This window comes from Schistocerca cancellata, chromosome 5 (assembly GCF_023864275.1).
Source record: "Schistocerca cancellata isolate TAMUIC-IGC-003103 chromosome 5, iqSchCanc2.1, whole genome shotgun sequence".
Classification (NCBI taxonomy): Eukaryota; Metazoa; Arthropoda; class Insecta; order Orthoptera; family Acrididae; genus Schistocerca; species Schistocerca cancellata.
In genome coordinates this window covers 324,952,838-324,966,457 of record NC_064630.1, presented here as the reverse complement: position 1 = coordinate 324,966,457, position 13,620 = coordinate 324,952,838, and the positions used below count along the sequence as shown (strand labels likewise).

At 36.8% G+C, this 13,620-nt stretch overlaps 2 protein-coding genes across 3 annotated transcripts in view; one reads left to right on the top strand and one right to left on the bottom strand.

Moving 5' to 3' along the window:
* LOC126187658 (peptidyl-prolyl cis-trans isomerase-like 1) overlaps positions 1 to 6,815 on the bottom strand; it is a 102,115-nt gene extending 95,300 nt beyond the window's left edge. The window contains exon 1 of the mRNA XM_049928874.1: positions 6,660 to 6,815. Within this exon, the coding sequence (XP_049784831.1) occupies positions 6,660 to 6,724 (65 nt within the window). The 5' untranslated portion in view covers positions 6,725 to 6,815. The remainder of the gene's footprint in view (positions 1 to 6,659) is intronic.
* Positions 6,816 to 7,256: 441 nt separating this feature from the next.
* The window catches only part of LOC126187497 (endoplasmic reticulum mannosyl-oligosaccharide 1,2-alpha-mannosidase), a 124,437-nt gene continuing 118,073 nt past the window's right edge, over positions 7,257 to 13,620 (top strand). Inside the window, exons 1-3 of one of the 2 annotated variants that reach the window (XM_049928612.1) lie at positions 10,565 to 10,750; positions 10,946 to 11,208; positions 12,243 to 12,419. In XM_049928612.1, coding sequence (XP_049784569.1) covers positions 12,324 to 12,419 — 96 coding nt within the window. In that variant the 5' untranslated portion in view covers positions 10,565 to 10,750; positions 10,946 to 11,208; positions 12,243 to 12,323. Of the gene's footprint in view, positions 7,599 to 10,564; positions 10,751 to 10,945; positions 11,209 to 12,242; positions 12,420 to 13,620 lie in introns of those variants that run through there. The other variant, XM_049928611.1, reaches the window with a different exon arrangement.

The following is a 13,620-nucleotide window of genomic DNA, read 5'->3' as shown; positions in this document are numbered from 1 at the left end:
TATTATTAAAAAAAAAATCATTTTTTTAACTTTCAAGGGTAACTTCACTGAGGTTGTTTCTTACTAATTTCTTTGTAACAATGTTTATTTCTACTGTCTTTGTAGCAGTTATTTCTTCTCACTTTCTTTGTTGCATTTATTTCTTATCACTTTCTTTGTTGCAGTTATTTCTTTTCACTTTCATTGTGCAGATATTTGTTACACTTTGTTGTAGTTTCTTGTTAGTTTCTTTGTCGTTGTTGTTCATAGCAGGTTTCTGTATTGTCGTTGTTCAGTGTTAATTTGTTTACTGAAGAGGCTTCTAAGACTTCTGAGAACATCCCATGAGTTCCATGTTTTCGTGAGGAATTTGCCAGTTGACATAGTTGCAGTGTGTTTTATGTGAAAAGTACTGTTTGAAATGTCTTCTGACTGGGGCCAGACGAAAGTGAAGTGTGATGACTATTTGCATACCCATAAATGATATATATGATAAACAAACAAACAGATTTTGTTCAGTTTGGGAATAAGTGTTCTCAATTGAAGACTCTGTTTCAAATTGAAGATGTTTCCAGTGATGACTTTTTGTGTTGTAAATGTTTTCACAGAATAACAACAGTGATAGTATCTGAACAAGGTGAAGACTTCCATAGCGGAAATGATGCAAATTTTGTATCCATAGAGGAAGAATTAAATACCCTGAATGAGTCAACTACAGAGGTAGGTGTTAGTCCTGTTAAGAAACCGTGGTCAGTGAAGTTGAGTCATAAGGTCTATGTCCGCCCCTGGTAGCTGAGTGGTCAGCGTGACAGACTGTCAATCCTAAGGGCCCGGGTTCGATTCTTGGCTGGGTCGGAGATTTTCTCCACTCAGGGGCTGGGTGTTGTGTTGTCCTAATCATCATCATTTCATCCCCATCGACACACAGGTCGCCGAAGTGGCGTCAAATCGAAAGACCTGCACCAGGCGAACGGTCTACCCGACGGGAGGCCCTAGCCACACGACATTTCAAAAGCTCTATGCATCAAGAAAGCACATAGAAATTACTAAAGCTTTGGATGAATACACTAGAGCAAAACTGACCACACTCTTCAAAGTAGAAATTCCATCCTCAGAAGAAAATGAACCAAAGCACTCTTGCACCTCTTGCTAGGAATTTTTCACAAATATCAATTTGGCTGTTGAATATTATGCATCCTACAGTGAAAATGTGCAAGTTTTAACTATTATTCCAGAGATGTTTTCAAAGAAAATAATTTTGAACTATGTTCCATCAGTACCAAAGTACATGATAAACAAATCAATAAATGTGAAGTCTGTGTTGTGACTTGCCAATCTTTCAAAGTGCCGCCTCGCAGTTACGCGCGTCCTCTATATGTGGCGCTGCCTAGCAGCCGCAGCAGCCGTGCCACCTAAGCGGCCAAGCAGCCAGTGGCCACCAGACTTGGACTCAGTGCTGATTTGTATGTTACCGTGTTCACATGTCTTGCTTTGTCAACTTGCTCTGTAACTTAGATGTGTTGTGTCGTTTTGAAATATATGTGTTCAACTTGACGTTATAACAGTCTGTAAACGGAGTCTTTGGAAGACCAAATCCCTATTATGGTCATCCTGAAGAAGCAGTTCAACTTCAAATAGTGCAGTCATTTTATCTGGAAGATATATGGGACTGTTCTAGTCAGGGTGCCAACAAAAAGGACCATATATCTGTAACAGTTAAAGGTCAAAAAGTTGTGAAAGTGAAGAGGTACATGACTCGCAGTATTAATGAAACTTTTGCAGTTTATGAGAGCAACTATACAACTTTACATATTGGAACACCAAAATTTTATGCACTACAACCTACGTGGATAATTTCACACCCACACCTAGAGATGTCTGTTTATGTGTGTACTGCACCAATTTTGAGCTTTGTGTGGTAACTTTGAAGAACCTTCTGGAGCACACAATATACGACGCCTTGGTTGGGCGTGTGACGTCATTAGTAGTCCGTAATGTAGCGAGAGACTTGTTTGTTTCAAGAATGTGGTGACTGCCCTGGAAAGAGAGGACTGTCTTTACAGACACTTGGCCTGGAAGGCATAGCAGATAACTCTGCAGACATTACATATACAACACGGGAGGAAAATAAACTAATTAAGAAAACTGTTACTTTGACAGTTTCATTGAAGAAATTGGTAACTGGTCAGTGAAAGCAGTAACACACTAGCATCTGAAGAAATTGCAACAACAACAACAACATATTGCAGAAGTGAAAGGGTGTGTACAGGCTGAAGAACTATGTTTAGTGTTTCAATGTGATTTTGCTGAGGAATTGTTTGTAACTCCCCCATAAGAAGTACAAGGATATCAGTGGAGTAATGATCAGGTTTCAATTTTTACAGGGGTGACATTTTCAAAGCAAGACCACAAGTGTTGCAGCTATAAATGATGACACAGGACATGACTCAGCAAATGATTTGCTAGCATTGTGCAAAATTCTTCAAATGCAAACAGGGGCCAAGAAGATCATCATTATTTCTGATGGTGCTCCCAGTTATTTAAAATTTTTTTTACAAGCTGTTTGAATTGATTAAGTCGCTTGTGCCAACTGACTGGGTATACAGTGCTACTGGTCACAGGAAGGGCCTTGTGATGGTGTAGGAGGCTTGCTGAAGCACCATGCTACAAAACATAATTTTTCCAGACCAAAAATACAATTGAAATTCAGAGTGCTCAGGATTTTACAAGAGTCGTGAAATGTTACACATCCACAGCCCTCATTCTTTTGTCCAAAGAGGAAATCAAAGAATTCTGTGAGCAGAAAAAAGAAGAATGGTCCAAACAAACTACTCCTGTGAAAGGAATTCAGAAGACACATTCTTGGACAAAGCGATGGACGAACTCATAATGCACGCAAGTTGAAGAGCAAGAAAGAAGAAATTTCATTCGTTTGGCCAATACCTCAGAAACAGCAGGATAATATTCAGATTCCCAACCTGAGAAGGGGGATGTTTGTGGCATGTGTGTATGACTCTGACTAGTGGATTGCAGAGATTACTGACACCAGTTATGAGTTAAATGGAACTGTAGTGAACTTTATGTTACCACATGGACCAGCTGCTCAATATAGGTTTCCAGCTGAAGGACAGCAACAATGCCATCAGTGCTCACACTGTTTTGGAGACTGTAAGTGCTCCAGTCCCTATTGTTTCAACAGGAAGGCATCACTGTATATCAAAGGAAGATACTGAAGCAGTGGAACACATTTTTAGTTCATTGACTGGCAACCCCAGCAGAAATAATGTTCATCATAAAATCTTTAAAATCAAAAACATCTAGTGGGTATGATGAAACACCAACAAAGTTAATTAAAGAATGTGATTCTGAGTTAAGTAGCACATTAAGCTATTTGTGTAACCAGTCGTTTATCAGTGGAATATTTCCTGAATGGTTGAAATATGCTAAACTTAAGCCACTGTTTAAGAAGGGAGATAAAGAAATAGCATCAAATTACCATCCAATTTCACTTTTGCCAGCATTCTCAAAAATTTTAAAAATGGTAATGTACATTTGGCTTTATAACCATCTTATCACAAATAACATACTGCCGAAGTCACAATTTGGATTTCTAAAGGGTTCTGATATGGAGACGGCTATCTACACTTGCAGTGAAAATTTACTTAGGTCTAATTCATTAGACAAAAAATTGCAGGCAACTGGTATATTTTGTGATCTGTCAAAGGAATTTCGCTGTGTAAATCACAATATCCTTTTAATTAAATCAGAATATTATGGTGTAACAGGAAATGCTGCAAAATGGTTCAAATCTTATATCTCTGGCAGGAAACAAAGGGTGTTATTAGGAAAGAGACATGCATTAGGCTATCAGGCATCATCCAACTGGGAACTAATTACATGTGGGGTCCCACAAAATTCCATCTTAGGGCCCTTACTTTTTTTTGTGTATATCAATGACCTTTCATCAGTAACATTACCAGATGCCAAGCTTGTTTTGTTTGCCAATGATACATTGCAATAAATAGCAAATCAGTGTAGTATTAGAAAGATTGGCTAATAAAATATTTGTGGACGTTAATCACTGGCTCCTAGCCAATTCTTTGTCACTAAATTTTGAAAAAACACACTACATGCAGTTCAGAACTTCTAAGAGATGTCCCACGATATATGTCTAACATACGATGACAAGATAGAAGAGGTGGACAGTGCTAAATTCTTGGGATTACAGCTTGATAATAAATTCAGCTGGGAGGAGCACACCACAGAACTGCTGAAGGGTCTTAACAAATCTCTATTAGCAATGCAAATTGTGTCAGACATAGGGGATATAAAAATGAAAAAGCTGGCATAGTATGCTTACTTTCATTCCATAATGTCATATGGGATTATTTTTTGGGGTAATTCATCAAGCCAAGCTAAAGTTATAGGCTATGTGTTGGGAGCTCAAGAACATCCTGCAGAAGCCTGTTTAGGGAACTAGGGATACTAACTACTGCTCCCCAATATATTTATTCCTTAATGAAATTTGTCATTAAAAATATATCACTTTTTCAAACCAACAGCTCAATTCATGGAATCGATACTAGAAATAAGAATAATCTTCACAAGGATTTACAGTGACTTACTCTTGTACAAAAAGGTGTGCATTATTCAGGAACACACATTTTCAATAACTTGCCAGCAGCCATAAAAAGCTTAACAACGAATGAAATTCAGTTTAAGAGAAGCCCAAAGGATTTATTGGTAGCCAACTCCTACTTCATTGATGAATTTCTCAGTAGAACCAACTGATTTGTGTGTATACAGATTTATATATATATATATAAGTACAATCTAACTTCTGCACCATTTCAGTGCAGTACTGTGTTCACTGCAAATAAGTATTGTAGTAGTTCTATTATATGTTTATTACCTTATAAATGAAAAAAAATTTTTTTAATTTTAAATTCAGTGCATTAATTCAATCTTAGTAAATGAGTGTTTGTAAAATAATTCTTTGATATAGTGTTCATTAAAAAAAATGATGATCATTCCACTGATTACCTGTGGAAGGTACATTAGCTTATTTGTTTCAGTTGTAAGTATTTGTCATGTATTATTGTTTTTCTGACATGCTCTACACTGCAGAGGACCTCCTCACTATGGATCAATTGGAATGTAAGTGAATCTAATCTAATCTAACCATTGTTACTGTAGTAATACGAAAGGAGATTTTTGCATTTTGTGAAGCACAAAATTTTAGATTTCTGAAAATGTAAATAAAGTTGTCAATTGTGCTGTGTGGATAAGAAAGAAGTCCACCTTTTTCCACTGAAAGTTTTATTTTTCATGTTTCACCTGTTCATGCTGTACATCATCGGAGGTATTCATTTTTTGTGCTCTTTTCATGTATCCATGTGTTGTTCTGTACATAATAGGTCACATTTAAACATTTCGCTGCATGCAAGTTATCCTGTAGCACACTGGATGTGTTCCTGTTCACATGCAGTAGGGCTGACGTTTATGTAACGGGCTAGGGTTTGAGGGTAGTGACCCTTATGCGCCCAAATGCTACTTCAGTAAATTTATTTCAATACAGAGCAGGTATATGCTTTGTCTGCTAACAACAGCAATATTTAAATACAGAAAAAAACATAAAGGGAAAAGTGCACTTACAGTGCCAGTGGCTTCACTTTCTGAGTGCTGCAGTAGGTAACTACTCGCACAGTGGATGCTGATAAGATGGTAGAACCAATGAAAAAGTAGTGTTCGATAAAAGTAGTCAAGATGTGGAGTGTGTGAAATTACATGGCAACATAATGGAATAGATTACACAGAATGTTGTCATATAAAACAGAACATTCTGCAAAATTTAAACTGCACTCTTATGGTCCTACATAATCCCAACCTCGGAAATAGGGACATTTTGAAAATACTACACAAAGTTTTCAAAACAATCACTAGGCTGCACTAGAGATTAGCCCCCAGCACAGCCAGTTTTCCCCCCAAACACATTCAATGGCTTTATCAACTCACAAACAAATCACAACCTTGGAATATGAAGCAATATCCCAAGAAATCGTGTCACATTCCAAGAGACATACAATACAAGAAATATGTGTGTTACCAACTTTATAGTCCATAATTGCCAGATCAATAATTTTCAATCTTGCACTATCCATGTCGAAAACAAGAGTCAGTCTCTTTTTATGTGAATGTTGGCATCATCTCCCCAAATTGGTGGACAATATGTCAAGAATGGGTATATGAGACCATAGTGCATACTTAGTACATTAATATGCCTCATTTACTGAGCTACACATCTTCCTCATCAGGAATACATTTGAGTTAATTGTTGGACATATATTATCTATGTGATTTTTCCAAGGTAAGTACTTGTCTACTATCACACCCAAGACCTTGAAAGTGTTTGTCTGGCATACCGGTAAGTTTGTGTTCCCAAGGCTGATATTTTCAGGCGAACATGTCTGCTGAAATGAACCTGCATGAACACTGTTTTTGATCCATTTACGAGCAAAATTTTTAATGTTTAAATAATAGTTTACATTTTCTATATTAAGAGCAAGCCTTTTTCTCTTGTTCACTCTCGGTGCTATCACTAGATATTTGAAATGTCTCATCAGCATACATGATGACATTTGCATCCTCGGTTTCGGCGAGCATTTAGTAATTAAACTTACGTTGTTTCGAGGACGGCGTACGGAGGCTGCCATAATTTATCCGGTATACCTGATGATGAAGTCATACTAGACTCAAGACTGACTGAGACAACCACAATCCCTTGCAGGCACTTCAAACACAGTTTGTTGCTTTGTTCATTGTTGACAAACAAATCTCATCGAACAAGTGATATCGAATGATCGATAGTAGAATGTTCAGAGTCGTTTCTAGTTTAAACCCGGGAAACAAAGTTTGTTAAAAACATATACAGCATCGTTAATACTGCTCATTAGAAGAAAACTTGGAACTCAAAGTGCTATATAAGTGCGAAACCGACTTGCAATTATCAGAAGAATTCCAGGGAACGGAAAGAATGAAGTTACAATTATGTACCCTAGTTGGTCTATATTACAGAAGTTAGTTAAGTTTCTTGTCTTGTTAACTACTAGAATTAATTAAATTTAGTGACACAAAATGTTCTGTGGCTATCTAGTGTCAGTACCACGGAGACTGTGGCCAGTACTATAACTTAGAATTTCAATTGGCTCAGATATAAATGAGTAGAAGCAGTGCCACCTCGGGGCCTAAGTACAAGGGTGAAGGGAACTGTGGAGGTTTTTATTGTGTGCAGTTGGTACTCTGTGATGCGAAAATGTCGGTGTTGACGTGTGTAATGTGGGACGTAGGGGGAAGGTGATGTCCACGAAATGTTTGTAAATGTATTTACTTTTAGAGAGCAGGGATGACGTGAGAGTTGGAGTCTGCAGAAGCCTTGCGTGTTAGCTACCGCATGGCTCTGTTACAATCAGTATTTACCGAATGCGAAGTCGTGTCAAAGTGTATGTCAACATTTTATTATGCTAGGTAACAGAAGGAAAGACTTCATATCACTGAATTTGCCTAGCGACACAAGAGAATTTGTGAAAAATAAGGAATGGCAGAGGCGGAGTCTGTGGAGGGTTAGTACAAAGCTATTATTAAATGCGTTGCATGTAGGCCTACAATCATATTTGGTTTTAAGAAAATGAATTAATAGGCGTTTGTACTCGAAAGCTTTGCAACACAAAAAGTAATTACGTAAATGATCTTCGTAAAGAGTACAACTCTCCTAAATGAACAGTCGTTTTTTTTCCTGTGTGACGCCAAGCAAGTGTTACAAACAGTAAAACTAGCTTCATTAGGAAATGTTACAATCCGTAAAACTAGCTTCGCTAGGAAAAGAGAAAATAAAGTAATGTTATTCCGGCGATTCCGAAGGAAAATTACCATTGGTGTCACGATGTGGCACAGTGTTGGCTCTGACCCAAGGCAAACTACTGTTTCGCTTTTCAGGGTACACAAATGATGAGAATGGAAGTACCGGTGCCGTATGGCGACATCAGATCTGTCAGAATATGTCATTGACACCAACAACCTTATAGCACCTAAATCATAGAAAGATTGGAAACACATTTATACTTCAGTTATCAGCCAGTTGGAGTATCTTTAAGAAGTATATGACAGAGACAAGTCAGAGCTTTTTTTTATTTTTATTTTTTTATTTTTTTTATTTTTTATTTTTTTACTATGACTTTTAGTTCCATGTGTCATCTCTCTTATATTATTTCGAATACTTAACTTGTAAATGTAGCATGTGTCTTGTAGAACTGAATAACTTTTGAGAGTTACAGGAAATGAAAAGTGAAGCAGGGGAAGAAATTCTTTGATTGTAATAAAGGACCTAAAGCTCACATGATTTGTGTTTTCTTTGAGGAAAAATAAATCATCATTAGAGAAAATACAGCAAGAAAATTGTCACTTCAATGTGTATAACTTTGGAAAAGACTGAGCTTTGATTAGTGAATGCTGAAAAAGTGACCTTTTGTTTTCGACATTACTCAACCACAAATTAATTTAAATGTTCAGTTGTGATTAGTAGACTGTTGTGCAGCATTTGCCTTCAGGAAGCAAAGTTTAAAAATCTCATTAGACAACTTACTTTAAGGGTGAAAATTCATATAAATTTGGACTGCCCATTTGTGTGCAGCTGTGTTATGTTAATTTGTAAACACAGATTCTGTTGAAGGTAGTGATGTAAAACAGTGGCTTCATGTGAACATAGAAATGAAGTATGTAGCTAAGGCAAATATAAAACCAGCAGCAAATATTATTGCATTGTCCATTCAAAACCATTAGTGTGTGCATAGTGGGTAAAATAAAACATTTTTAGCATAAAATCATAGCTGCATGCAATTTCTGCCAACCTTGTACTTTGGATTTGTCAGTAGAAGGAAAATATTGAAGATTTCATAAAGTGCAGCACAAAGAAACATACTCTTGTGCCATAACTATGACAAAACCTACTGTTTGGATGCTTGATTGAGAGGTGATCCACTTTCACATACTCTATAAAACTTGCACATTGTAAATCAAAAGTGTTTTGTTCTTTATTGAAGAATCTTCAAAGGAAAGACATCTTATCACTGATCAATTTATGGGTGCTGTTAATTACAACTAAGACTTTTATCATGGGGAAAAGAGGCCTTACATCTTTTGATTGAATCTCTCATTTTTACCCATTAGCTGACCATGGATCCTGAGAACATACATTTGATGTGAGTATATTAATACCCATAATGTTTGGACAGTATTTCAAATGGTTAGTACTGTACGTAACATATTTCCAAACAGAAACTGTTCAATGAATGAATGAATGAATGAAATTTTATTGTCGTTTAGCTTTTACAGCAATTGACAAAGTCAAGTTACATATATACAAGTTATACAGCATATATACATGGGTTAAAGATCAATATGTGACATAGGTTTTACATAAAATACAATATTTAAAATGAAATAATATGAAAACATTGCATCATAACTGATTCAGTTAAAGAAATTATGCTGCACTCTCCAAATCGGTACCACTATGATATTTTACAGTCGTAAAATTCCTGAAGTGAGTAGTATGGATTTGTAGCTAACCAACTGAACAATTTGTCTTTAAATACATCAAATGGAGCTTCTACCCATTCTAGTGGCAAATTATTAAACATCTTCATACCCACCACTTCGTAGCTGTTCAATGACTTGGATAATCTGTAGTAAGGTATATCAAGATTGCTACTATTCCTGGTTCCATGAAAGTGTACATCTCTTCTACGCTGGTATTCTGATAAGTTGCTCTTTTTATGCAGTAGGGCAGTGTAAATATACATGTTTATCACAGTTAATATTTTTAAGTTGATAAACAGTGGTTTGCAGTGGGCCAGTTTATCACTGTTTGTGATAATTCGAATTACTTTCTTCTGAAGTACCAAAATGTCCTGAAGGTGTGAGCTATTGCCCCATATTAAAAGCCCATAAGATATAATACTTCGAAAAAAAGCAAAGTAGGCTGATCTTACATAGGCCGCAGGTACATGGTTTATTAAATTCTTTAACAAATACACCACTCTAGACAGCCTTGCACTCATTCATTATTTCTTTCATCTTTTCACATTTATTGTAATCAGCACTTCTTTCATAAATATTTATTTTTCTGTTTGCTGTGTTAGGCTTGAAGGGGATTCATAGTCATACATGCCTGGGGTCAAATCGTGTAAGTTAATGTAAATAACTGCAGTTCTTTGGTCTTTGTCTGGTTGTTGCACTGATTTGATATTTGAGAGGACATAGCATAAAATCTCCATCTCACCCCCCAAATATAGATTTTATGAAATTTCCATAATCGTTTTAGGCATATGGCAGAATGTTTGCTTTGAGAAGAACATGACAGATTATCATTTCTATCATTGTTCTGTCCCAGCAAGTAATTTATCTCTAATGACATCATCCAGGGAGCATTAAACCTTAATCTTTATTATTTATTTATTAACTCATTCATTCAAGGATCATATCTCAATGATATAGGATTTATGAAGTTACTACAGTGCCAATTATTGGGCCAAACTATAACCTACAACGTACATAACATGCTTTAAGAGTTTAGGACTGGCAGCCTAATGGGAAAGGACAGGTGGTCGATTAAGGAACCATCCTGGCATTTGCCTTAGTGATCTGATCTGGGGAAACCTCCGAAAACTCAAATCAAGATGGCCAGATAGAGCATCTCCATCATCCCCAATATGAGGTCAGTATCCTAACACTTACACTGTCCCATTCAGTAATTCTGTAATGCATAATGTTCCTTTATTTACACACAAATTGTTTCATGTAACTTGCAGTATAAACCACAGTTTTATTATGTAACTCTTCAGGCTATCCCAGAAAAATGTTGACACATTGAATAATCGGATCTTTGTATCATTCTCGCGCGATATTTCAGGGAGTATCCGAAGTAGACAGTGAGTCACACCTTCAAAATACTTTGTGAGAACAATGTGAACAATCAGTAGAAGACCAGGTTATTCAGCCTATCACAGTTTTCTTCTTCACTGCCCACAAACTGAGGACATCTGCTGAAGACTCCGGAGCTATTTCTGGTCACTTGCTACTTAAATCTGTTCTGCTCTTCACTGCCACTTGCACTAAGACACCCACCGATGACTCCTGGACTGAGACGATGGTGATGCTGCTACTCTTTACAATGTATGTGACTACAATTTCCAGTTATATTCTTATTACCCTTTTGTGCAGTTTAAGAACCATGCCCATGTTTTGTGCCTTTGATCCTCGGAAAAGAACCCGATAGCTAAGAATTGAGTGTATCTGTAAAAACTTTTTGTTTGCTATGCAATCTGTATATTTATCATCTAAGCTTAAAGTGACAAAGTTGCTTTATCTTCAGTGTTAATTTATTACATACATGTTTTATCAGTGACTATGATGTTGCTATCATCAGCAAAGAGGTTTCTTTCTCCATATCTTATACTGTATGTGGAAAGTCATTGAGAGATATATATGTTAAGAACACATTTAAAACCAATACACCACCCTGAGACACACCTTCCACATCTTATGGTGAAAATTGTGTAGACACTTAAAGGCATTATCGACATAATGACAGGCCTATTAAAAATATCTATCAGAACACTAGTGATAACATTTCTAAACCTTACCATTGCTAAAAGTTATGTATATTCCTCTAAATTCCCGTAGGATATGATGTGGTTTTTATCATGGTGCACTAATTTGGTTGCCTGGCATGAAGAAACAAATTGTCCAAGGCTGATTGAAGAAATTATCCTAGAATTTTGCTAATTACAGAAATCATGAACGATTTGAGCATCAGTTTACGTCTTTCATGGAAAAATCTTGCATTTGATCTTCAGTGTGCAATGCAAGTATTGATACGCACTTCATAAGTATGTGGTAACACATGTGAGAAAGTAAAACCATTACAAGTGAAAAAAATACTGACCTGATTGTCACGGTGTGCAACACTTCAGTTGTGTAAGAGGAAGCAAGACAATGGGTGCTCTGAAACATTTGTGATGTAATGCCATTTTTAAAACTTTTCAAAACTTCGATACTGAGGTTTCAGGTGTAGTGCTTTCTTATGAATCATAAGAGGGTAACTCATTTTAATCATTTTAATTTTGAGAAGCTTAGAGCATATGTACAGGTATGTATATGTAACATATAGACCATAATCTATCATTGTGCCCTTGTAATGTTTACAGGCATGGAACCAGCTGTCAAGATTCCAGAGAAGCCTTCTTTATGTTCTAGTATTTGCTGCAGTATTAGCAATAATTTACATAATGCTTGACTCATATAAAGAAAACAAACTACCTGTGAGACCAGGAAACAAAAAAGAAGTACCACTCTCATCATCACACCATATTGTAACATCTGTAGTAAGTACCAAAGTTGTGATTCCAAATTTAGAGAATATAAAACTTTTGATTTAATTTGTATTACACAAGTATATCCTTGCTAGAACATTTTTGTTTTATAACCAAAATATGGGCCAGGAAAATATTTTTTCACATAGTATCATAATTTTATTTCTGTTAAATGCAGTTAGAAGAGATTATATAATGCCCATACTGAGCAATATGGTGCAGTGGTTAAGACAGCAGACTTGTATTTGGCTGGAGTAGGGCTCAGATCACTTGACTGGTTACACAGATTTAGCTTTTCCACTTCTTTTTTAAGTCACTTAAAGCAAATTATTTAATGGGTTCCTTGAAAAGGACAGAACTAACTGAAGTCCTTATACACCCCTTCCCACTCTCCAATCTGAGGTTTTGTTCAGGCGAGAAGCCTTGTAACTTGTAGAGAGGGACAAAAAGTCTGAAATGGAGTCAACAATTTTCATATACTGACTGTTGCCAAAGAATTAATGTTCTTAAAGAGACTTTTTAGAGATTTTTAAGGATGAAACAGAGAAATTAAGTAAATCAACTGATATTCAACTCCATGATGGCAGTAGCTGCAAGACAAACTATTGGCCACTAAATTCAGTAAACAGTTCCTAACACTAGATCAAAACATGAGAACTATTGAAAGGATATCCATTAGGTATCCTTTCGCAGGCACTGCAAACATCAGTTTCGTCAGTTCAAATTTTAAATCCCTTTGAGTTGCACTTCCAAAAGTCAGTGAGTCAAGGTGTATTTCCTGAAGTGGTCCGGGTGTAAAACTACTCATGCACGGAATTGGGCCATGGCGGTATAGCGAGGCCATGGCTGCAGGCCTTTGGTGGCTAAGAGAACATCAAAAGTTAAAACATTTCATTAGCACTACCCTGGTAGTGTCTTAGTGGAAGTGACAGCCATGCCCCCATGCAGCACAAGGTGAGGACAGGAAAGAACAGCAGCAAGCTGACAGCTACCTTACTGTGACATTGGTGGACGAGAATACTGTCTCCAGAAGCATACATGCCAACTTCTGATGGTGGAACTTGCCCCAGCAAGTGATGGCACATGATGCCTAGGCACCCACCCAGCATGGAGGGATGGGTGGCTGTACTGACCGGGTCTCATTCTACTATCCTCCAGGATAAGATTCTGGCCGCTGTTAGAGTGGGCCAGGAGGCAGCCCACTAGTGGAGAA